At 41.9% G+C, this 23,478-nt stretch overlaps 1 protein-coding gene and 2 pseudogenes across 1 annotated transcript; all 3 read left to right on the forward strand.

The window, feature by feature from the left end:
* The first annotated feature begins 219 nt into the window (after nucleotides 1-219).
* Nucleotides 220-1,167, forward strand: LOC144266334 (olfactory receptor 5J3-like). The gene has a single exon (XM_077819784.1). It carries the CDS (start codon nucleotides 220-222, stop codon nucleotides 1,165-1,167), a length of 948 nt encoding a protein of 315 aa, XP_077675910.1.
* Nucleotides 1,168-5,080: 3,913 nt separating this feature from the next.
* On the forward strand, nucleotides 5,081-6,013 carry LOC144266003 (olfactory receptor 5AR1-like; annotated as a pseudogene).
* An 11,548-nt stretch (nucleotides 6,014-17,561) lies between these two features.
* Nucleotides 17,562-19,614, forward strand: LOC144266004 (olfactory receptor 5AP2-like; annotated as a pseudogene).
* Nucleotides 19,615-23,478: the final 3,864 nt, after the last annotated feature.

The following is a 23,478-nucleotide window of genomic DNA, read 5'->3' on the forward strand; positions in this document are numbered from 1 at the left end:
CTTTGAAAATCCCAGTCCTCATGAAAAGGGAGTGTAAATCAAAAAGTCCATCTCAACTTTTCCCAGACATCAGGGTGGCTGGTTTCCTGTAAGATATTCACTACCGACTCTCAAGCCCAGTGGTGTCATTCAGATTTAATTCATGCCATGAAATTTCCTTCTTCCACGCTGCTTTCTCTTGTTATCCCGGTAGGTATGGTTTCATGTACCCCTGTATAAATGGCTGAGGGCAATCACAGCATGGTGACCCAGTTCATCCTCCTGGGGTTGACGGATCGTGAGGAGCTGCAGATACCCCTCTTTGCGGTGTTTCTGGTGATCTATATTCTTACGCTGGTGGGGAATCTCGGGATGATCATGTTGATTAGGGTTGATCCCCGACTCCATACCCCCATGTACTTCTTCCTCAGTAACCTGTCTGTCATTGACCTTTGCTATTCCTCAGTCTTCGCTCCGAGGATGCTGGTGAATTTCTTAGTGGGGAGTAAAAGCATTTCTTACTCTGCCTGTATTGCCCAACACTTCTCCTTCGTTGTTTTTGTGACCACAGAAGGGTTCCTGCTGGCCGTGATGGCATGCGACCGCTATGTAGCCATCTGTAACCCTCTGCTGTACACTGCTGTTATGTCTAAGAGAGTCTGTTTTCGTCTAGTGGCCGGCTCATATGTAGGGGGGCTCGTGAACTCACTGACCCACACATGTGGCTTGCTGAGGTTGTCGTTCTGTGGGCCGAAATCATCAATGATCATCGATCATTACTTTTGTGACACTAACCCATTGCTGAAGCTCGCCTGCTCTGATAACCACATCAATGAGATTTTGCTCGTAATGTTCTCTGGGGTTATTGCCATGTCCACCCTCCTGACTGTCATCATCTCTTATCTGTACATCCTCTTCTCTATCCTGAGGATCCGCTCCGCCACGGGCAGGCGGAAAGCCTTCTCCACCTGTGCCTCTCATCTGACAGCTGTCACCATGTTCTATGGACCTGTAAGCTTAAGCCACATGCAACCCAGTTCCACCTACTCGCTGGAACAGGAGAAAATCTCTGCTGTGTTTTATACCCTGGTGGTCCCCATGCTGAACCCCCTTATTTACAGCCTGAGGAACAAGGAGGTTAAGGATGCTCTTAAGAGGGTGATAGACTGGAAAAACATTCTCAGCTAATTTGTTCACCATGACGATCCCAGTCAATTGAGAAAAACAATTGGAAGAAGGATAGGAGTATTGTCTATGTGTCACTGCCTTCATTTGTGTATCTCAAATGCTGTACAGGAATTAAATGAAACTCAAAGAACTGATGTAGCATGTGGAAATTATGTTTTATAATTGCTTGAGAGGAACAATGTTACCTAATATCCTGTCATTATGTGACTGTTGCAACAGACACCCTTCCTTGTTTCTTGACCATGAATCTATTTGAAATGCTGCCCTGAAAGGTTATCTGAGATTTAAAATAAAATAAAACTTGCCTCTAACTTTAATTTCTTCATGTGTTGCTATGATTAATACTCAGTATGTAACTTGCACTATGAAAATTCAATACTTTTGCTCTCTTTAGCATCTGGGCCTCATAAGCGCTTTGTGAGCCTGACACAATTAATCTCTATCCCCCTTATAACAGCCCTTTATGTAGTTGAAGCCTATCAGGTCCCTCCTCAGTCGTCTTGTCTCAAAAGAAGACATGCCCAATTTTTTTTAACCTTTCCTAATAAATCAGATTTTGTAAACCCTTTTTGTCATTTTTGTTGGTCCCCTCTGGACTCTCTCCTATTTGCCCACATCTTTTCTAAAGTGTGACTCCCAAACCTAGACACAGAACTTCAACTGCAACCTCACCAGTGCCAAGTACAGCCAAACAGTTACTGCCCTGGTCTTACATACAACACTCATGGAAATACACCCAAGACAGACTTTTTCACAACTGCATCTCATTGTTGGCTGATACTCAACTTGTGATCCGCTTGAACTCTCAGATCCATTTCAGCAGCGCTTCTCCCTAGCTGGTTATTCCCCACATTGTATTTGTGCATTGATTTTTCCTTCTAGAGTGAAGTACTTTGCACTTGTCTTTATATTGATCACATCTATACTCAGACCAGTCCTATATACATCTATTCTCAACAGTGTTATCATATATACTTAGGCTTGGAAGGAATAGACTTTTCTCAATAAATGTTGGTAAATGTTGATTTCCCCACAAACCAATGAAAAAAATATTGCCTTCAATAATTGAAATGTACAGCTAGGCAAGAGTAAGAAAAATTGCTGCTTGAGAATGTATTTAAGGATATTTATTTTGACATGTGATGTTGACAATTTGTGTTTTAACAGTTATAAAGCTTTAACTTTTTGAATCTCAGTGTTGGCTGTCATTAAAAAAAATTATGTCTGATCCCCCATAATTTCCTGTGACTGTGAAGGTTTGAATATTTAAAACAAAAAGACTTAAAAATAAACATTGATATTATCAATTAAAATTATAAAAATTATTTGAAAAAACCAAATTCTGAACAAGGCTATCTGTACTTGTTACACAGCTTTATTCTCAATCATCTTTCTGTCACCTTATTCTGTTCTCCATCTGTACCTCTTGTCTCTTATTTTAAGCTTACATTACAAGCTCCTTTGGCCAGAGATTGTCTTTTTGTTATATGTTTGTACAGCACCTAACAGAATGGGGTTCGGATTAATAATAAATAATAATAATAATAATAATGCTCATGTAATGTTACTCCCACCAATGCCGTATATTTCAGAGGGGTAGCTGGGTTAGTCTGTTTCAGCAAAGACAATGAGGAGTCCTGTGGCACCTTAAAGACTAACACATTTATTTGGGCAGAAGCTATCGTGGGCTATAACCCACTTCTGGGTTCCAGCTCATGATACCTTATGCCCAAATAAATTTGTTAGTCTTTAAGGTGCCACAGGGCTCCTCGTTATCAATGCCATATAGTGATTTTATAGGTTTACTAACAGCAATGCTATAAATTGATTGTACATTTTAAGGACTAGATGGGACAACGAGATCATTTAGTCCGACCGTATAACTCAGGTCACACTTTGATACGATTACCCTCTGTATTAAGCCCATTAACTTGTGTTTTATTAAGTGTGTCTTCCAGAGAGCCATCGGGTCTTGATTTCACAGCATCTCTAGCTGGAGAATCCACCACTTCCCATGGTAGTTCATTCCAGCGGTTAACCACCCTCACTGTTGAAAATGTGAGCCTCATGAATAAATTGAATTGGGATAGTTTTACTCTGAGCAACATGACATATTGTTCAGTAGAACTGGGGGTGGGGGGCAATTGGGCTAAAATACTTGTTTTTCTGCGCAACACAGATTTGGGTTAACTGAAATATTTTATGAATTTGTATCAAATGAGCTGAATTGTTTAGCTTTGAACTAAAACCTCAGAAAAATCAAAAAGGTCTAAATAGTTTAAGTTTCCCATTTAAAAGACTGTTTCAAAATTTACTTTCATTTTATTAAAAAAATATAACAATTGGAAAAACAGCAACTGATCAAACAAAACATTTCATTCAACTTGTCAGTCAGCCAAAAATTTGGAAAAAAAATCAATTAGGTTCAATCAGAAACTAATTTTTTCATTTATGTTTCAGAAGAGCCAGCAAACCAAGAAGTCAGGTATTCACACAGCTCTTTTGATCATACATTTTGTTTCTCATCATTGCTATCTACTGATTAGCCCTATTCTCACCAGTGATACAATTCTACTGCTTTAGGGCTGGTCAACATGGGAAACTGACTCTGCAGTAACTGACTCTAATGTAACTCCCTATGTGGCCACTTTTCTTTGTCCAGTTTAGTTTAATCCAGTGGATTAAGAGGGTCCATACCAGGAGCTATTCCAGAATAGCTCTAGTGCCTTACATTCACCTATTACCTTGCTCAGGAATAACTTCCCAGTGCAGACAAGACCCTGTTCTCACCAACACTGATTTGGAGCTCTCCTTTCACCCCTCCGTACAGAGGTGGGACACTGAACAGCAAGGTTTATCAGTGGGGAAATGAATTTATTTGATGTTTTTCCCATCCTTAAGAACCCAATACAATTTTGCAAACATTCTGGTGTAGCTGAATCCGCATTTTTCTCTGAAAAAAACGTTTCAGCCAAAGAATTTTACGCAGCTGTCGTTAGGATCCTTTCTACCCCCTTGGAAATGCCTTACATTTAAGCTCTGCTAGATGGACTTGAGCCAAGGGATAATAGGGTTTAGACCATGGTGAGTAATAGTGAGAGGACAGAAACCACAGAAGAACACTCAAATGCAGCTTCCTCCAGGATTCAAGAGTTGACCCGCTACCCAACCTCATTCATGGGGGTTCTTTTTTATCTTGTATTAATACAGTTTCAATGAAAAATATCAGAGCACAATATTGGATCAATGCTACCGTACAAAGGTGATTTTATCTTTCTCAGCTGATAAATGTCTACCTTCTTGACACCTTAACATCAGAAAAAAAAAAAAAACTTTAAATAAATCTTCAGCTAGTTCAAGTCCTTCTGCACTAGTGTGATTCTGTGGTCACAAAGTTTGCCATGGAATTCACCCTGTTGCTTCCAGAATGTTGGCCCAGAATCTCCACTTTCATTAAATAGGCCTCAGGTGTCCAGCCCTTTGTGGAATTGACCTTCAATGCATAGCCAATGCAGTGCCATCTGCTTGTGTCTGCAGGCTGCCTAAAACAATAGCTCTGAGAAGTATTAACAGTCCCATTCATCTTAATCAGAGCTCTGTGGGGGGGGTTTCCCCTTCCAGGATGCCATAGAGCAGCCAGGCACTTCACATTTTGTTTCCTGTCACCTTGCCCAGCTAGTACAAGGAGGAGTTAATTGGACCAGGCAGTCTGAGTTGCTCCAGGTAGGAGGGAGCCTGGGCCCATGTCCAATTTGCAGCTAGGGAGCATAGGGAATGACAAGTACATTGCGGCGGCTCAGGCCGAGGGGAGTCAGAATGCGTGTGAAGGATCCGCTCTTGGTCCTTTCTTGGCTCCTGTTTAATTGTATGTTTCACTTTTCCCCTGTAAAGGAGGAGATCATGGGTGGAAGAAATGGCGGAGGGAAATCACACCGTGGTTACAGACTTCCTTTTCCAGGGGTTCATGGATGTTCCGGAGCTTCAGGTCCCCCTCTTTGAGTTGTTCCCAATGATCTATGTTATCACCCTGGCGGGGAATCTAGGGATGATAGCCTTGATCAGGTTCAACTCCGGACTCCACACATCCAGGAACTATTTCCTCAGCAGTTTGTCTCTTGCTGACGTCGGTAATGCCTCGGTTGCTGATGACTTTTGGGGTTCAGGGCAAACCCATTTCTCTCGCCTCATGCACAGCACAGGTTTCCTTTGTCTGTAACTTTCTGACCAAGAAAGCTTTGCCTGGTGGAGGTAATGGCATCTGATCACTTCCTAGCCCTCGGTAGCCCCTTGCTCTAGAGCCTCGTCATGTCAACGATACTGTGTGTGTTACTAGCGGTTGCTTCCTACATATGTGGCTTTGTGAACGTGGTTCTTCAGACTCCATTTATAATTTGCCCTGTCCTTCTGTGACTCCAATGTCATCCACCATTTCTTCTGTGACATCCCCCCAATCCTTAAGCTGTCCTGCTCCGACACCCACAACGCTGACACAGTGTATTTCACCTTGTCCACTATAGTGGTCATGACTATGATTCTCATTGTACTATTCTCCTACATGTACATCCTCATTGCCATCCTGAAGATCCACTCTGCCAAGGGCAGACGCAAAACCTTCTCCACCTGCGCCTCCCACCTGATGGCCGTAACAATTTTCTACGGGACTGTGATCTTCATGTATTTACAACCCAGTTCCGACTACACCACAGACCCAGACAAGATCATCTCTGTGTTTTATATACTCATAATTATCATGCTGAATCCCCTGATCTACAGCTTGAGGAACAAGGAGGTGAAGGATGCCTTTAGAAGGATGATAAACAGGAAGGTTTGTTCTCAGTTAATATAATTATTGGGATTTGTGCTTATCAATAAACAAGTGATGAATTAATAGTGAATTCTCTGTGTCATAGCTCTGATTTCTTTGTTTTAACTGTATTCTGTGGCTTGTTCGAAAAAAAAAAAGGAATCCAAGACCGTTAATCTTGAAAATTCAGTTTCCCATGTTCAGGAATGACTGCGAGGCTGCAAAGAATACAGACGCTCCCCGACTTACGCAAGCATTCCGTTCCAGAATGCCTTGTGTACCTCGAGTTTTGCGTAAGTCGGAAACGTATCTCCGACCATTACGTGCAAAAAAAAACCCAAAGAAACTCCTATTTCTAGTTTACGGAACTTTTTCCGTAATCTCGGATTTGCGTAACTCGGGGAGAGTCTGTGCACTATTGTAAGGGAGCATTTGTCACAGTTCCCCTCTGACTCCCTTTGCTGGACATCCACCGACTTGTGTTGAGGGGAATCCCATCTTGGATCCCCAGTTGTTTTAAGGTGCCAGAGATTGAATGGAGCCAGTCACTGCTGCAGTCTTGGGGTTCCTAGGCACACAATAGGGTGCAGGCCCTCTGCCTAGCGCCCTTTCTGGAGAGCTAGAACCTGCTATCTAGCTGCCTAGTCCCTGGGCTCAGGGATGACTTTTCAGACTCTACCATAGCTTAAACACCCCCTGTCCTAGAATGCCACCAAACAGTGTGAGCCTTCTGGGTTACAGCTGAACTCTCCCATAGGGCCACACAGCATGTGTAAAGAATATAATACACAGAGAGAGACACTCTGAACAGGAATCTAACACGGCAGAGCTAACACTTCACCAGTAAAGCACAAGCTCATTTAGAAAAGGACACACATCCTAACTTCAATGGGCCTCACTAGCTCATCCTTTCCTTGGGAGTCCCCTTGTTTATACATCTATGTTCAGAAAGACTGCTCCTCTCCCTCCTCATCTAGCTCCTACACGCAGCTCCTCTCAGTTTGAGCTGGTCAAACATGGTCAGGTAGAGCCCAAATTGAGCAGCTTTTGCCCTTTTATAAGCATCTTACTCTCTGTCAGGTGACCTCATGATCAGCCGCTGCGGATGGCCAGATACCCCTACCAGGCAACCACTGCTTCCCCCTCCCGCCTCCCGCCTCCCGCCTCCCGCCCGCATCAACAGAAAGTTTAGATGGAAAATTTTCAACCACCCCCAGCCAGGAACAGATCCAAAGCTCATTGAAGCCAATGAAAAGACTCCGATTGACTTCAGTCAATATTTGGCTCAGTCTGCAGGAGTTTAAGTGGGGATATTCAAAAGGCACCAAACTCCCATTCCAGGGAGTTGTCCAGGGAACTGGATGTCTAACTGCTCATTGAAAATGTGCATTTGCTCACGGGCAGTTGTTGATTGCACTATGGGGTTTCCAATCCTGGACCAGTATTAAAGTGTTGAAAGGAAAATAGCATTGGCAGCCAAATGAGTTTGGCCCACACACGTATTGCCAGTTTAAGAACATCACAATGTTAATCAATAGAGTAACTCTGATGTCTTTTTAATTATGGCACTGTAGCTTCTTTCCATTTTGCACATATATGGAAAAATCATAAGTAGTATTCCTAGGAGCACAAGAAGTGGATTTAAGTGATTGATGATTCAGAGAAAACTTCCCTGGACTAACCAGAGCAGATGAATATTCAAATGTCAGTGTGTGAGCAAGCTTTCTAGTGCTATGAATATTGATAGCCACATCACACTAGTACTTCATAATGGGTACTAGTACATCACAATCGTACATCTTTATAAATTGATTGGACTACATGTATCCTTTATCTGTCCCCACATCATACTTGCAAGTCAATGGAGTTACTTCTGGGATGAATCTGTCTCAGGGTTTGCAAAGTCCAAAGAAAGCCAAACAAAGCAGACCCTTGACATAATTTCATGATCACCAGAGAAACTCTTTCATAGGTTGGTGAGAAGATAAAGAAGTAAATTGAAGCACTCCCATAAAAATGTCCAGGACTGAGATCTATGGTGCTGAACTAATATGCACTAGAGAGACTCCATTGAGCCCAGTGGTCAATGGCTCTGGTCCTTAATGAATGACAAGGGGGCTGGTATAGTTTTTTTCAGATTGATTTGAATGAGAAGGGGCAGCTCTATTTTTTATACACAGCTGTTCTCTGGGAGAAGGTGCCACTGTACAAATTGTCTTGGCAAATTGTCTTAACTTCAGTTACACTACAAATAGGTTTACTTATTCATTACTCTGGCAGAGCAAGTGTTAATATTGACATTATTTCTGTATCATGACTCATATGTTGTTTTCCTAACCATTCCCAATATGTTTTCTTGCCCAATTAGATAACAACAGAATTGCTCAAAAAACAACATTTTAATGAGGCCCACAGCAGCTTATTATAATCCATAATAATGGATGCTATCTACATAGTTCTCCAATCTTTGGAGAATTATGTCAATATGAACATTACTGGCATAACCAGTGCTGGACAATAGCATTTACTCTTTCCCTTTTTTTCCCCTTTCAATATCTTCGCTTTTGGGCCAAATTCATCTCTGGCATCATTCTTTTATGCCAGGGCTATATTTGGCCCATTGTGTCCAAAGCCATGACAAATCAAACCAGGTCAGTGCGGGCATGAGTCTATGATCCTTGCTCACATTGACTAGCACTTACTCATAGCAGGAGCCCCAATGAGATCAAGTTCTACTCAGTGCAAGTAAAGCCAGATCAGCTTAGGTTTCAAATAAACTAAAAATTTTAATGTGCACAAGACAGACAAGAAGGGGCTTTATCCCATACATAACAACATGTTAGAGCATCTCGAAACTATAGGATTGATTCTGTTGTCCTTACACTGAATAGCCCCTTACTGTGAGAGTGGTCTCATGAGGACTCCCACCTTCTGAAAAAGTGTGGGTAAGGGCATAAAAATCTGCCATTAAAAAGCCACAAAACTATGTTAGGGAAATAAGCAGAATCTCTTATTTAATCTGGAAGAAACAGTGCAATCCTCAGAATGTTTTATGTTAATTCAACATTAATACAAATCAGTATTGAAACTGATGGTGAAGTGAAATGCACTCAGCCAGATTCTAAGCTAGTGTAAATCAGCATCACCACATTGATGCCAAAGGGGCAGAAACCCCAGCTAATGTAATGTAACTTGATGGAGTGCCACTTAAATTAATGTTGCTATATTGCCAGTGGGTGTAAATCATCTTTGCCCCATTGAAATCAATTCCATACGGCTAAATTGAGTGGAAATCCATCAACCTCAACAAAAACCTCACAGATACAAACTGAAATCAATGGCGCTCCAGCTCCAGTTGGTGTAAGCTAGCATCACTACATTGCAGTCAATGGGGCCAGATCCCCAGCAGGTGAAAATCAGCATTAGCTCCATTAGTGCTAATGCGTGAGACCCCAACGTAAATAGGTGGAGCGCTACTGAACGCATTGGGCCAGAACCATAACTAGTCAAAACTGGTGTCATTCCATTGACGTCAGTGGGGCTACACACATTTATACAAGAAGAAGATCTGGCCCTTATGACCATAGGATTTCCCAAGGCACATAAATGACTTAGGGGCAAACGCCCCTTATTGGGGCAGCAGTCTGGCTTGTTCTATCCAATTGGCAGATCATGTCCTTAACTTGTAACCTGGTGTAGATATGTAACCCACACACCGCCTGGGTGTGGTGCTCTGTCCCATCTGCTGGCATTGAGACCACTTAGAGAGAGTTTAATGAGTCTACTCTACATCCTTATTTAAGAGCCATGTGGCTTTTAGCTCATGTGGTAGAGGCTCATGTACTAAGCTGCAGAGTTACCAAATTCAATCCCGACCGCTGAAGACTGGGGCCTGTCGGTGTTACAGATGCACATCAAATTATCCACCCACAGGGGCAAGTGTGAATTGTCTGATGTTCATAGCTTCTCGACATTAACCTTAATCCTAACCATACCCCTGCAGAGTTTGGGGAAGTTCTTGGGCAGACTCTTGTTCCATGACTGAACTAACCTGTAGAAGCTGCCAGTTCCCCTCGGTCTCATAGAAACATGGGGATTGCCAGACAGGATCAGACACAAGGTCTATCTAGTCCAATAGCCTGTCTATGACAGTGGCTTATACCAGATGCTTCTAAGGAAAGCGGAAGCAGCTCATAGTAGGTACATATGGGATAATCTTCCCCCAACATTAGGTCATTGGAGAATGAAAATAGTGGTATATTAGATGATGGTCTGTTTCCATCTTGGCATTTTGTCAGAGGCCCATGCAGTGGTTATTCTGATGTTGTTTAATCAGTTCTCCCTAAGAATCATCTGCATTGTCAGCTTTGTCCACAACCCTCCTTGACTCTGTATAGGTCCATATCTGAGTCTGCACTGGGATCAGAGTGAACCTCACATGGTCTATGAAGTTTGATGGAAATATTTTCCACATACCAGGCCCTGAGTTCTCTCTCTGATCCCACAGGATTGACATGTACTGTTCTCTGCAGTCCTAGACTCCTTACAATTCTGTCACAGTAGTGCTAGAATTGAGATTGTGTGATCTTAGCATACCAGGAGTTGAGCACAGTCTAACAAAAGAGAATATAAAATGGATGGGCCTGTATATTTAACAGCATCCTCTACTGAGATGCAATTTCAGAACAGCTCAGGTATTTGTATGATTTCAGCATCCTTTTACCTGAGTTTCAATCTACAGAGGACACCCAACCTAATGCACTAATGGTAACTGCAATTCACCTTTAAATCAAGAATAAGAGGCCTGTGATTTAAAAACAGAATCTCATGAGGTCTAGCCTTACTGAATACAACAAACTGCAGACGCCCTGTAAGTAGAATGCTGGAAGTGTGCTACTCCCATAATAACCCAGTGGTCAGTGGATTGAAACCAGGGTCAGCTAGCCCTGGCCTGTTTATTCTTTACGGGTATACAATGCCCATCACTAAAGTTAGTCTGGAAAGTGGAAGAAAGTTTCTAACCATCAGAGGAGGGAGGTTCAGGAACAGCCTCCCACTAGAATTAGTGTAGTTATACAACCTAACTTGATTTAAAGTGGAGTTGAATAAGTTTATGAATGGGATTATATCACGTTGCTGCCTGCAACAGCAGTAGACTGGACTCAGTGACCTCGGGGGTCACTTCCTGTCCTATGTTGCTCTTGGGATTGCCAATATTAACGGGCCTGCATTATGCACAACCATTTTTGTGCAATTCAAAGAAATGCTGCAACCTGAGAAATCAGGATGGTGATCCAGAGAACTTGCCCCCACTCTCACAGCTGTTTATTGATTTTTTTAAAAAATCAATAACTACATTTATTGAGAAAATATCGTCCTGTATATCATCTTTCTAAAGGCGTCCTTCACTCCATGTTTCTAAGGCTGTAGATCAGAGGGTTCAGCATAGGGAACACAGAGATGACATTGTTTTGGTCCAAGGTGTAGCCAAAACTGGGTCGTAAATACATAAAATCAGAGTACTGTAGAAGGTAGTGACAGCTGTCAGGTGAGAGGCACAGGTACAAACGGGTTTGAGTGGATCTTCAGGATGGTGTATTAAGAAGACGGCCTGAAACATAAGGCCGTGTATCAGAGTCCTGGTGTGAGGCCTAAAGCCTGAGCTAAAGTAACCAAAACTTTGCAGATCTAAAGCAAAGCCAAGCTGTGAGCAAGAGGCAGGCCCCGTTCACAGAATCTGGCAAGAAGAGGGCTGATATTGCAGAATCACACGAGCTTAAGTAGTGCTTAGGCACAAGTATATACGCCAGCACATTCCAGAAAGGCGGTACCAGAACACCTCGATACCAAACACATTCCCCAGAGATAACAGGAGCACGCTGAGCCATCTTAAGGATAAGGTCAGGATGACAGCATGATGGATAGAGATGTTTTAATCAAACCAACATGTACAAGGTAATGGGCAGCCCTTGGATCCATCAATGGGTGGCACCCTAATACGTCAGAGGGTGTCACTCTGATACGTCAGGGGCAATACGTCACTTGTTTGTATTTGTGTATAAAGATGTATCTCAGAGGGAGTGTCTTTGGCCAGCCTAGGGAGCAGTGGAGAGTCCCACCACTGACTGAGTTACGTCCATTGATACAAGCATACAGGTCTGACTATCCATCCAGATACTATTACTGTGCTCTATTGACAGTAAACCTGGCCAGGTGCCTTCACTGAAAATTGAGTCTGTGGATTTCTTGGGCTGTTTAATTGAGGTCTGCTATCTCCACAGAGCTGGGACAGCACACTGAACGAACACACACACAGCCAACATCTGACCACAGGTGGCGACGAGGCTGTACATATAAGAGACTATCTAGAACAACTAGCATAGTAATCTTGACAAATATAGTTGACAAGGTGAAATGAATAACATCATTGCATTGTGTATGTCAGAGCAGGACAGCTTAAGGATGGGGAGGGATGTCAGAGAAGAAATGATTGCTGACCCTGGGGTAAGAGAAAGACAAGCTGAATATACAAATTGTTCGGGCCATTGAATTCACAAAGACACAATGACTATCAGCACACAGAGTTTCCTGGTCATGATGACCCTCTAGAGCAGTGGGTTACAGATGACTGTGAAGCGTTGAGAGGTCATGGTGTCCAGGAGGCATCATTCATTGGTCACAAAGACACAGACAAAGAAAAATTGCACAGCTCACTCAGGGAATGAAATGATTCTATTACTCTCTGCTACAGAAGTCATGAGCACCTTAGGTGCAATGACAGAGGAATAACCAACATTGACAATGGACAGATTACTGAGGAAGAAGCACAGAGGGGTGTGAAGATGGGAGTCAATCCTGATTAAAACAGTCATCCCAAGATTCCCTACCAGTGTGATAACATAGCTCGGTAGGAACAACATGAAGAGTGGGACCTGCAGCTCTGGGTGGTCCATGAATCCCAGAAAAATCAACTGTGTCACCATGGTATAAGGCGGGGTGGGTGGAAAATCTAAATTTGCAAATAAACTGGAGCCAAAAAGGAAGCATGTGTAGATTCCTTGTAACAACTCTGACTGCTCCTGTGAAATAGTGTGTCTTGGGGAATGTATTATGGGTTATGTACACACTTCCCCCTGGAGATGGTGCACTGTCTCCTTACAGAAACACAGCACACTGTGCATTGTTTTGCATTCAATTAAATATGTGCAGAGATTCTGCCACAATACGAGAGACTGTCCAAATCTGAATCGTTCCCATGCCAGAAATATCCCTTAGGGCACAGGGCTTTGCCATCCATGTCTCTCCTGCCCACCCTCTCTGTGGTTAAATCAGATTAGTTTGGAAAGGGGTTAAATCATCTCTTGTAAATGTATAGACAATAATGAATGGTATAGAACATTTTCATTTACACTGGTTTTCTCTTCTGGCTCCCATCAATGTCAGTGGGAGTTGATGGCACTTGGCACCACTGAAACTCAAAGCAAAAGTCCTACAAAGGATCTGTGTCTAACATTGGGAATCCCCAGCAGAAAGATGTTGCAGGGCTAATACGTACCTGTAGAGACATTCATGTCATTGAAAGTCTTTTTTCTTCCTGAAGGCTTAATATTAAATGGAAAGATCTGCTCAACTTTAGAGAGTCATGAGCACCAAAGGGCAATAATACATGTAGATGACCATAAGTGATAGCTAACATAAGGACCATAAGAAGTTCTAAAAATCATCCCCCCACCCCTCATTGGGTATATCTATGCACCATTCCAAGGTGTGATTTCAGCTTGGGTATTCCTCAATCTCTACGGAAGTGGTGTAGGCCGAAAAACCTAACTTTGACAATTGTTTTAAAGGATAATTATTTTAAGTGGTAATATTATAAGTGGGTACAGAGTAGATATAGGTTGGAAAAGGATTTCCTGTCTCCTGAACATATTCAAGATTTCAAAATATTTTCCCATTCTACATTGGGATGAAACCAGGTCTTCTGCAAAAACTTCACAGAAAGTGAGAGATAGAGAAGCTTGACCCATGAATAACCAGTAGCCCAGTGGTTAGGGTACTCATCTAGGTTAAGGGATGAACTGGTGGATTTTCAACAGTTCCAGGGAGACTCGCTGACAGCCACTAATGTGACTTGGCCCTCCAGATAAGCCCCAGATACTACCACTCAAAATGCCACCAAGCAATTGCCTGGTGGGTCAGGATGACTTTACCACCACAGAAAAGGTTGCGGGAGAAAGGATGCTGGAGAGACTCTAGTAACACTTATAGAAAGGGGTGCATCCGTTTGTCATCATCCATGTCCATCACCTGCAGTACCATTCCCCATAGCTCTCTTCCCTCTAGGCAAACCCAGTTTCTTGTGGATGCTCTTCCCCAGGCCACACCTAACTCTCCCCAAACTCACTATCTCCCCCACCAAGCTGATCACAACTCCTTCTTCCCCATTCCAAATCAGGAACTTGGACTTGGGTCTCTCACATCCCAGATCAGGCTTACAATCACTGGGCTATCAAGATAGACTTTCTCTTTGTGTGTCCCAATGAATCCTTTATTATTCATCCAACAGGAGAGATTGAGAGACAGAGATGCACCGTAGAATAGAAAACAGGGCAGACATTAGGGCACTCCCCTGTGATATTGGAAACATAGATCTATTTCCCTGCTCTTAATTAGGCAGAGAAGTGACTTGAATAAGGGTCTCCCACATCGCAGGTGCGTGCCCTGCTAGCTGGGATTTGGCTATTTTGGAGTTGCTCTCTCTATGTCTCTGGAGTTTAATCAGAAATTCCACCCTGAACCTGAGAAATGTTGAATCAAAACTGAGACATTCCAATTAAAAGATTCCTATTTGGCAAATCCATATTTGTGGTGGAAAATCCATTTTATTAAAAAGTTCCCAGCCAGCTTGAGTGCAGAGAATGAACAGTGCCCACTTTGTGAGCAGCTCTTCAGTATTTTGTTTTAAACTCATCATTCAATGTGTGGGCCCAGGTGTGATGGAGAGCTGGGCAAGAGCTGCTGACTCAGCCCTCTGTCAGGCCAGCTCCCATTAAGGGAAGCAAATTGGATCTGGCTAGAAAAACCTGCACCTAATTGGTGAATGGGAGACGGTTACCCACCCAATTAGCCTGGGGCTATAGAAAAGGCTGGGAGAACAGCCACCAAAAGTGGGGGAGAGTAAGGGAGTGGAGGCAGAGATAGTGCATCTCTCCTAGGTTGACATGGGAACCTAAAGCTGTGTATGGTGAAAAGGTGGTGGGAACAGAACCTGTAAATGAATGACACCAGTGATTATTGAACCCCAGGGTCTCCTAGGGACTTTGTCAGCCTGGCAGGAGCTAAGAGGGCCCTGCAGATCCCTTCTACACCAGGCCTTATTTAAACTCTTCCAGCCTTGCTCTGGAGACAGAATTCATAATTTGCTCATGTGCTTTTCCAGGGTGTTTATCACTGTAGTGTCTGAATTTATTTTCAAAATGCCCCTGTGAGGTAGGGAAGTGAGGCACAGAGAAATTAAGGTCAAACCTTGCCACTAATTTTGGGTGCTCAGTTTGAAACCCTGCAGCAGCCCAGAACTGCAATTGCTGGGAAAATCCCCTGTTCAGCCCCTGGAATCCCTGGGATGTTGCCTGCCTAGGGCAGATGGAATCTTGGGGGGATTAAACTGGGAAGCTCTAGCAAATCTCGATTGATCCTGTGTGAGCAGCAATTTTTATAGGGTCAAATTTGTGCAGATTTTCATGAGATTGGTATAAGGCACTGCCCTGTCAAATTTCATGTCACTGCTGCAAAGTTTGGGGTCACCAGAGCTTTTCAGAGGAAAAGTCATCTGTCGTAGGGTGTGGGTTTTTTTAATGTGGGTACAACAATGTCTTTTCCCCTAGCTTTGGTCTCAGAAATGGCAGAACAGGCTGAAACTTTCCAACTAAATACATTTCAATCTGAGGCAGGCAGCAGCCTTTTAAGTCAGGTCAATACACCGACAGGAAGCATTTCAATTTTGGAACGTCCACATGTTTCATGCTGATCAAAAATTTGAAAACCAAAGATTTTGACATTTGCAAATGGACATTTTTCAGAATTTCCATTCTGTACAAAATGTTAATATTTTAACTTTTTTCCTTGATTTGTCAACATTGGTTTGCATCCCAAGTCAGTTTTTCCCATGGCATGGAAATTCTGAATGTCACTCAGCTCTGCCCTGTAGAATAGACTCAGCTACAGCAGGGTAAAGGTGTTTTGTTCTAGGGTAGCACGAGGGAGGAAGCACTAATGCAATGCGATAGGTAGCTCTGTGGTGCAATGGCTGGTCCATGATCCCTGCTAATGGAGGTGGAGATGCACAGATTGGGGATTCACCTGAGTCGATCCTTTCAACATTTCCTTTATGGCCTGTATTACGCAGGAGGTCAGACTAGCTGGTTACAGTGCTCCTGTCTGGCCTATAATCTATGGACCTATTCAGTATATGGCACCTTTATATTGATATAACTTCATCCACACCGATGCTTATACCAGTATATCAGAGGAGAAGCACATCCCTAACAGATATAGCAACACCTGTAAATCTTTCGGCTGTAGGCCAGATCTAAGTGTTGGCACGTGGCAGAGATGAAACCTGTACTCCTAAATCTAATTGACACTTTGGGCATCTCAGTCCAGAACCAGGCCCCATTGCTATTCCTGAAATCACCTCTCAGCTGAGGCCAAACCCCATAGATGCCTAAACTCACTTGGCACCTACATTTTTCCAGTAAAAGCTCCTTTGTGCCTGTTTCAGCCTCTGAGGATGCACACTGCTACTTCTTTCTGAGCATCCAGATGCCTACCCCTTCCACCTCAAAGGAGAAGAGATTTCACCAGGGGTCTCCCACCTCTCCTGTGGGCACTCTAGTTGCTGAAATATGCAATATTCTTGTGTGGTTCTCCCTCAATCTCTCCTGTTAGAGCTGTTCTGTTTGGAATCTATGATTTATTATCCCCAGCCTCCAGGAGACATCAAAGACATTTGAATGATCTCTTCTGACATTCTATCAGGGGGTAGCCATGTTTGTCTGTATCCACAAAAGAACACGGTGTCCAGTGGCACCTTAAAGGCTAACAGATTTATTTGAGCATAAGCTTTCGTGGGTAAAAAACCCACTACATCAGATGCATGGAGTGAAAATTACAGATGCAGGCATTGTTATCCTGACACATGAAGAGAAGGGAGTTCCCTCACAAGTGGAGAACCAGTGTTTGCAGGGCCAATTCAGTCAGGGTGGATGTGGTCCACTCCCAATAATTGATGAAGAGGTGTCCAGTTTGGCCAATGTACATGGTAGAGGAGCATTGCTGGCACATGATGGGATATATCACATTAGTAGACCTGCAGGTGAATGAGCCCCTGATGGTGTGGCTGATGTGGTTGGGTCCTCTGATGGTGTCACTGGAGTTGAATGGGGACTGGGAGTGGCTGGCTCACTACAAAAGCAGCTTTGCCTCTCCTGGAATTGACACCTCCTCATCAGTTATTGGGAGCCAAACCAGCCCATCACTTCCTCCACCAAATACAAACCACAATGGAATTTACTGAGTGTACACCTACACCATGACTGGTAAGAAATGTCATTATTATTATCTTTTGAGCATCGCTTTGTGAATGTGACAGTGAAATTCCATAGAAACATAACGGCCATACTGGGTCAGACCAAAGGTCCATCTAGCCCAGTCTCCTGTCTTCTGACAGTGGCCAGTGCCAGGTGCCCCAGGGGGAATGAACAGAACAGGCAATCATCAAGTGATCCATCCCCTGTCGCCCATTCCTAGCTTCTGGCAAACAGAGGCTAGGGACACCATCCCTGCCCATCCTGGCTAATAGCCATTGATGGACCTATCCTCCATGAGCTTATCTAGTTCTTTTTTGAACCCTGCTATAGTCTTGGCCCTCAAAACATCTTCTGGCAAGGAGTTCCACAGGTTGACTTAGTATTTATCCCTAGGAGATGCATTTTCTCATTTCTAGGCTCTGGGAATCTGAGAGTCAAAAGTAACCATAGAATCAGTTACAGTCCACACCACTTACAAATGTTAGTACCTCTGGGAGGATTTGTAAAGGGGAGGAAAAATAATGCACATGGTGACAAAGAATGTCTGTAAAACATACACTAACTTCAATAGGACTGTGACACTTTAAGGCTACATAGACAGTGATACCAAACTTTTCCGCTGGGGCTGCCTCATATTAGGCACCTAAATTTCTATTTAGGCACCTATATAAAAGGGGCAATGAGCATCCCTTGTGCCCTTTGAGGTTGTTTGGATTAGGAAAAGAAAATCAATGGCAATGAATAAACTCTATAGCATTGATTATTTGGGAACATTGAGAGAAGATTTTTTGCCTCCCTTCTAAACTAAACACTCCCAATCTATATATCTCTTATTTTATAGAAGATTTGACCCACTGGATGGTTTCATGCATATTAACACAGAGTATACAATATTTCTGTAGCTAGAACATATCGTATCTCTAATGGAAAGCATGTGGGTAATACAAAGAGAACATTCCCTAGGAGTGTCCTTTGATGTATTATGTTTGTTCCTATGAAACGGTGTATAATCACAGGGAATATGAGGCATCTGTACTCAATACTTTATTGGCCCCTGATTAATTGTAATCCTTATTTTTATTTTTCACCAGCAGAGGAGAGAGTTTCTGGAATAATTGGCAGAGAGAAATCACACCACGGTGACAGAGTTCATTTTTGTAGGATTCAGATGTTCATCCAGATCTACAGACCCCCTCTTTATGTTGTTCCTAGTGATGTATGTGGTCAGCCCGATGGGGAATCTTGGGATGATAGCGTTAATCATGGTTGAAACCCGGCTTCATACCCCCATGTACTTTTTCCTAAGCCAGATGTCCATTGTAGATATTGGATATTCCACAGCCATAGCTCCCAGGCTGCTCATGACCTTGGTAGCAGAGACGAGAACCATTCCTTTCATTGAATGTGCGGCACGACTATTCTTCGTCTGTTTCTTTGTGACCAGTGAAAGTTGCCTCCTGGCTGTGATTGCGTATGACCGCTTCAAAGCTATCGGTAATCCACTGCTCTACAGAACCATTATGCCCAAGAGACACTGTGTCCAGTTGGTGGCTGGCACATATGCCTGTGGCTCTGTGAATTCAATTGTGCAAACTCTATTTATATTCAGTCTGTCCTTCTGCAGCTCCAGTATTGTCAACCATTTCTTCTGTGACATGCCCCCCCATGCTGAAGCTGTCCTGCTCTGACACCCAGGTCACTGACCTTGTACTTTTCACTTTCTCGACTGTAATTGTCACGACTGCTTTCCTGGGTGTCCTAATCTCCTACGTGTGCATCCTCGTGGCCATTCTCAGGATCCATTCTGCCAAGGGGAGACGCAAAACCTTTTCCACCTGCACCTCCCACCTCACAGTCGTCACTATGTTTTATGGGACACTGATATGTATATATTTAAGACCCAGTTCCAGCTATTTGATGGACCAAGACAAGGTTACCTCTGTGTTTTATGCCCTTGTGATCCCCATGTTGAACCCCCTGATCTATAGCCTGAGAAACAAGGAGGCATATGATGCCTTTAAAAGGGTGCTATACAGAAAGATTTTTTCTTGGTAATTATAATCATTATTATATTTTAACCAATAAACAGCAGATGGCAGAATGAATTCTCTGTATCATTATCCTTAGTTCTCTGACTCAGCTACTCCAAGTGACGTTACATTGTATTGGACTGCGTACAGAAAATATAACGTTAGAAATTGCTGTTTTCAAGATCCACGAATGAGGGTCTGTGACACTACGTAGAATTGGCAAGATGCTCTGGCATTTGGCTTCAAGGACAATTGCTGTTGGTCCCAAAACCGATCCCTGAGGAACTCCACTGGTAACTCCCTCCAGCCTGACAGTTCGCCTTTCAGTATGACCCGCTGTAGTCTCCCCTTTAACCAATTCCTTATTCCTTTCAATTTTCATATTGATTCCCATCTTTTCCAATTAAACTAATAATTCCCCATGTGGCACCATATCAAACGCCTTACCGAAATCTAGGTAAATGATAAATAGCATGGAGGGAGAGGAATTATTTAAACTCAATACCAATGTGGACACAAGAACAAATGGATATTGTGGAAGAAAACAAGTTCGTTCTTTTAGTTTGGATGTAACAAGTTAGAGACAGTTTTATTTTTAGACAATTGCAAGAAGGAAGACAGCCGTTTGGCTAGAGTATCTGTTTTTATGCTAATTTTTAAAGTATAAACAATGTAAAGCAAGTATTAATACCGTTTTATTCACATAAAGCTCTGCTTTGTTTATACATTTTTAAAATATTTTATTCTTTTAAACATTTTTTGCTACAATTACATTTTACTATTTTAAGGCAAGGTTAAAAACAGCTTTGCTTTGCAATTTTTGTTCGCTTGCACCAGTTTTGCCTTGATAAGTTTTATGTTATCAGGGGTTAGAGTTAGCCTGACTTTTGCTTCTTTTTTTTTTTAACAGAACTAAGATGGCTGCCCTTAAATCCCCTTTTTTTACTTTCACACTCCCCCCTTCAGTGCTTTTAGCACAACCATCATTTTTAAACTTTTATTTTTTAGACCTTGTATTTTTGATTTTAGATTAAAAGGATCAGGTTTAGCCCCATAACTTTTGGTTGGATGTAACGATAATGTGTAATTAGTATGAACATGAAAGGTAGTTTTGTTCTTTTTTATAACAACATATTTTTAAATTAAACAAAAACATTGATTTTATTGTAATAGTATGCTGGGGTTATTTTGTAGCCTTAGTGACATAGCGCCATACATTATAATTAGTCCATAAGATGCTTTATAGACGGTATGAAAGGCATGTAGGTTTTGGCATTAGTCGGGTATTAAGGTGGCTTAATTAAAGGGTATTTAAAGCCTTAGATTTAATTATAGGACTTTATTTGCAGGCCAATAGATAAAGATTTTTTGCAGCAGTGGTGAAATTAAAATGTATGTTTTGCAAAATGGTGACCTTAACATTTACACAGCTGTAATTAGCTTGGAAGAGCAGGTGTTTTGTTAGGGTCGTTTTTTGTTTTCTACTTTTTTAACAAACGCTGTTATAAACCATGACAATTTTTTTGGCTTTAGCTTTTGTGCGCACTGAGGCTGTGGGGGCTTTAAAGGCCAAAAATGTTTGTTGGCTTTTTATTTTTATTTAAAAACTGGGTGTTATTTTAGGAGCACTGACTATAAATTGGCTAAGCATACCAGGGGAATTATTTTTTTAAATATTATGGTGAATTGTTTCATGTTATATGCATTTTTTTTACAGACCTGCAGGATTTGGTATGTGGGAGCCCACACCCCTTTAACCAGCCCGTAGGCTTGGAAGGAGCACTGAGACTGCCTGCAACTTTACCCTGAACATTTTTAAGTTTGTTTTTATGGCCACAAGTTAGATGGCACTTTTGAAGCACTAGTAAGGGCAGTGGGCCAAGCCTGATGCTTAGGGTTCCTTTGAATGGCCGTTAGCTGGTTATTTAAGAAATTTTGAATTTTTGAATGTCAGATTTTACTGCAATTTTTTTTTGCCTTAGTGATATTTAATACCATTTTTATTAACAACTTTTGGGTTATTAACCTAAGGGCGGAGATAACATGTAATTTACCCATTTTAGCTTGCGCTTGGGTTAACTGTGCTTTAGTAAAAAGACATGTGGCCTTTTTTAAATTGCCCTGATTTTTTATTATGTTGTTGGCTTTTATAAATTGCTGCTGCACTATTGGCACCATTTGACAGGTGTTTGACCAATTTTTTTTTTTTTTAAGAGGAGACACACGTGCTTTGCTCTGCTAACCGAATGGCAGCTTTTTTGGAGCAGTTGGGATAGATATAAGTGACCTGAAAGCTAAACAGGGGCAGAGTCAATTTTATAGTTTTTAATATAGCATTAATAACTATTACTTGGTATGTTAGCACATTTCTTTTAGTAAAGTACCATACCACATTTGTTGTTAAATAGTTTTATAGACTTTTAAGAAGCATTGACATGAATAGCATAGGAAGGGCTATATTGCAATATGGTACAGATTAGGTTATTAATTACTGGGACTATTTTAGTGCAGGTAAATTTTTGGTGGCAGAGCACACTTTTTTTAAAATATGAATTTGATTATTTACTATGTGGGTCACCAAAAACAATAAGGACCCCTTTTTTATATATATCTACTAAAGAGCCCTGGAATGGCCATTATATTAACCCCATTATAAAACCCACTAATTTTAATTTTAAATTTTTTAGGCTTATTTGTAGTCATGTGATATACTTTTATTTTTATTGACCAGTTTGTTTTTTATTTAATTGTTTGCTTATATGGGATATTTTGAACCTTAAAAATATTTTTTAGAAACAATGTTTAAAGAAGTTACTAAAGTGGGAAGGCCTTGACCATTGGATGTTAGACTATATGGTATTGTCTGTACTTGGATGTGTTACGGGGTGATAGTATAGTGGAGAAAATGGCAGGGGCAGTGGCAACAAGGTGTTTTTGGTATTTGTTATTTAACAGCCAATCAGAAAGGACAATACATGCTGAAGACACTTATTTAAAAACACAGGGCACAGCCTGTGGAATAAACCCCCACATTTAATTAAAACCACATTTTTAAGCATGGGTTTTACAAGGTTCTTTTGGCCAGTGTATAATTTTTGTTTTTTTACCAGGGTTACTTTTTAATTTATTTGTAGTTAGGAATTTTTGGATTTGGGCAGTTTTGGCAGAGCAACCTTTTAGTTGTTGTTGTTTGTTGTTTTGAAGCGGTTGTGGTTTAGTACCATGCAGGGGAGAGGTTACCAGCACGTTACCCTGCAGTGGGTTGGTTTTTTTAGCAAATGCTGGCTGTATGGTAATTTCGTTAGTGGACAAGGGAGAGGTTACTAGCACTTCACCTTGTTGGTTTTGTTTATTTGTTTGTTTTTTGCTGTCCAGAAGGAGGAAAAGCAATACCAGAAGGAGGGACAGGCTGATTAGTAGTTGAAGTGGAGTTATTTTGAGGCCGAGGGGCTTTTTTGCAGAAAGAAGCATGGGCTCAGGCAGTGAGTTCCTGGCACTTTACAGCAGTGTTGGTAGCTAGCAGGACTTGCTAAGGGCCTTTTTAGGGTGGAGCCAGGGCAGTTTTGTGTTTGATGGACCTGTACGTAGACCCAGTTACCTGGTTTTTAACCAATGGCAGGTTGTTTGAGGTTTCTTGGAGCAGGACTTTTTTTACCCATGAATACAGAGACCTAACACATTTTATTAATGCCTGGCAGTGTTCTGCAGATTTTCTGGCTGCTTGGACCCATTTTAAGCTCCCACTTTTTTCTTGGGGCAGTTAGGTTTTAATAAAACCGCTTATGTATTTTTAGCTCATTTGACTAAAATGTTTATGGCCAAATGATTTTAATTAAATCGTTTTTTTGCCTGGATTTATTTGCAGACCTTTTTTTGGAAAAGGACCCAT

Source organism: Eretmochelys imbricata, chromosome 6, assembly GCF_965152235.1.
Source record: "Eretmochelys imbricata isolate rEreImb1 chromosome 6, rEreImb1.hap1, whole genome shotgun sequence".
NCBI lineage: Eukaryota > Metazoa > Chordata > Testudines > Cheloniidae > Eretmochelys > Eretmochelys imbricata.

What these genes read in the sequence shown, in the direction of transcription:
- LOC144266334 (XM_077819784.1), top strand. Translation starts at nt 220, where the DNA reads ATGGCTGAGGGCAATCACAGCATGGTGACCCAGTTCATCCTCCTGGGG.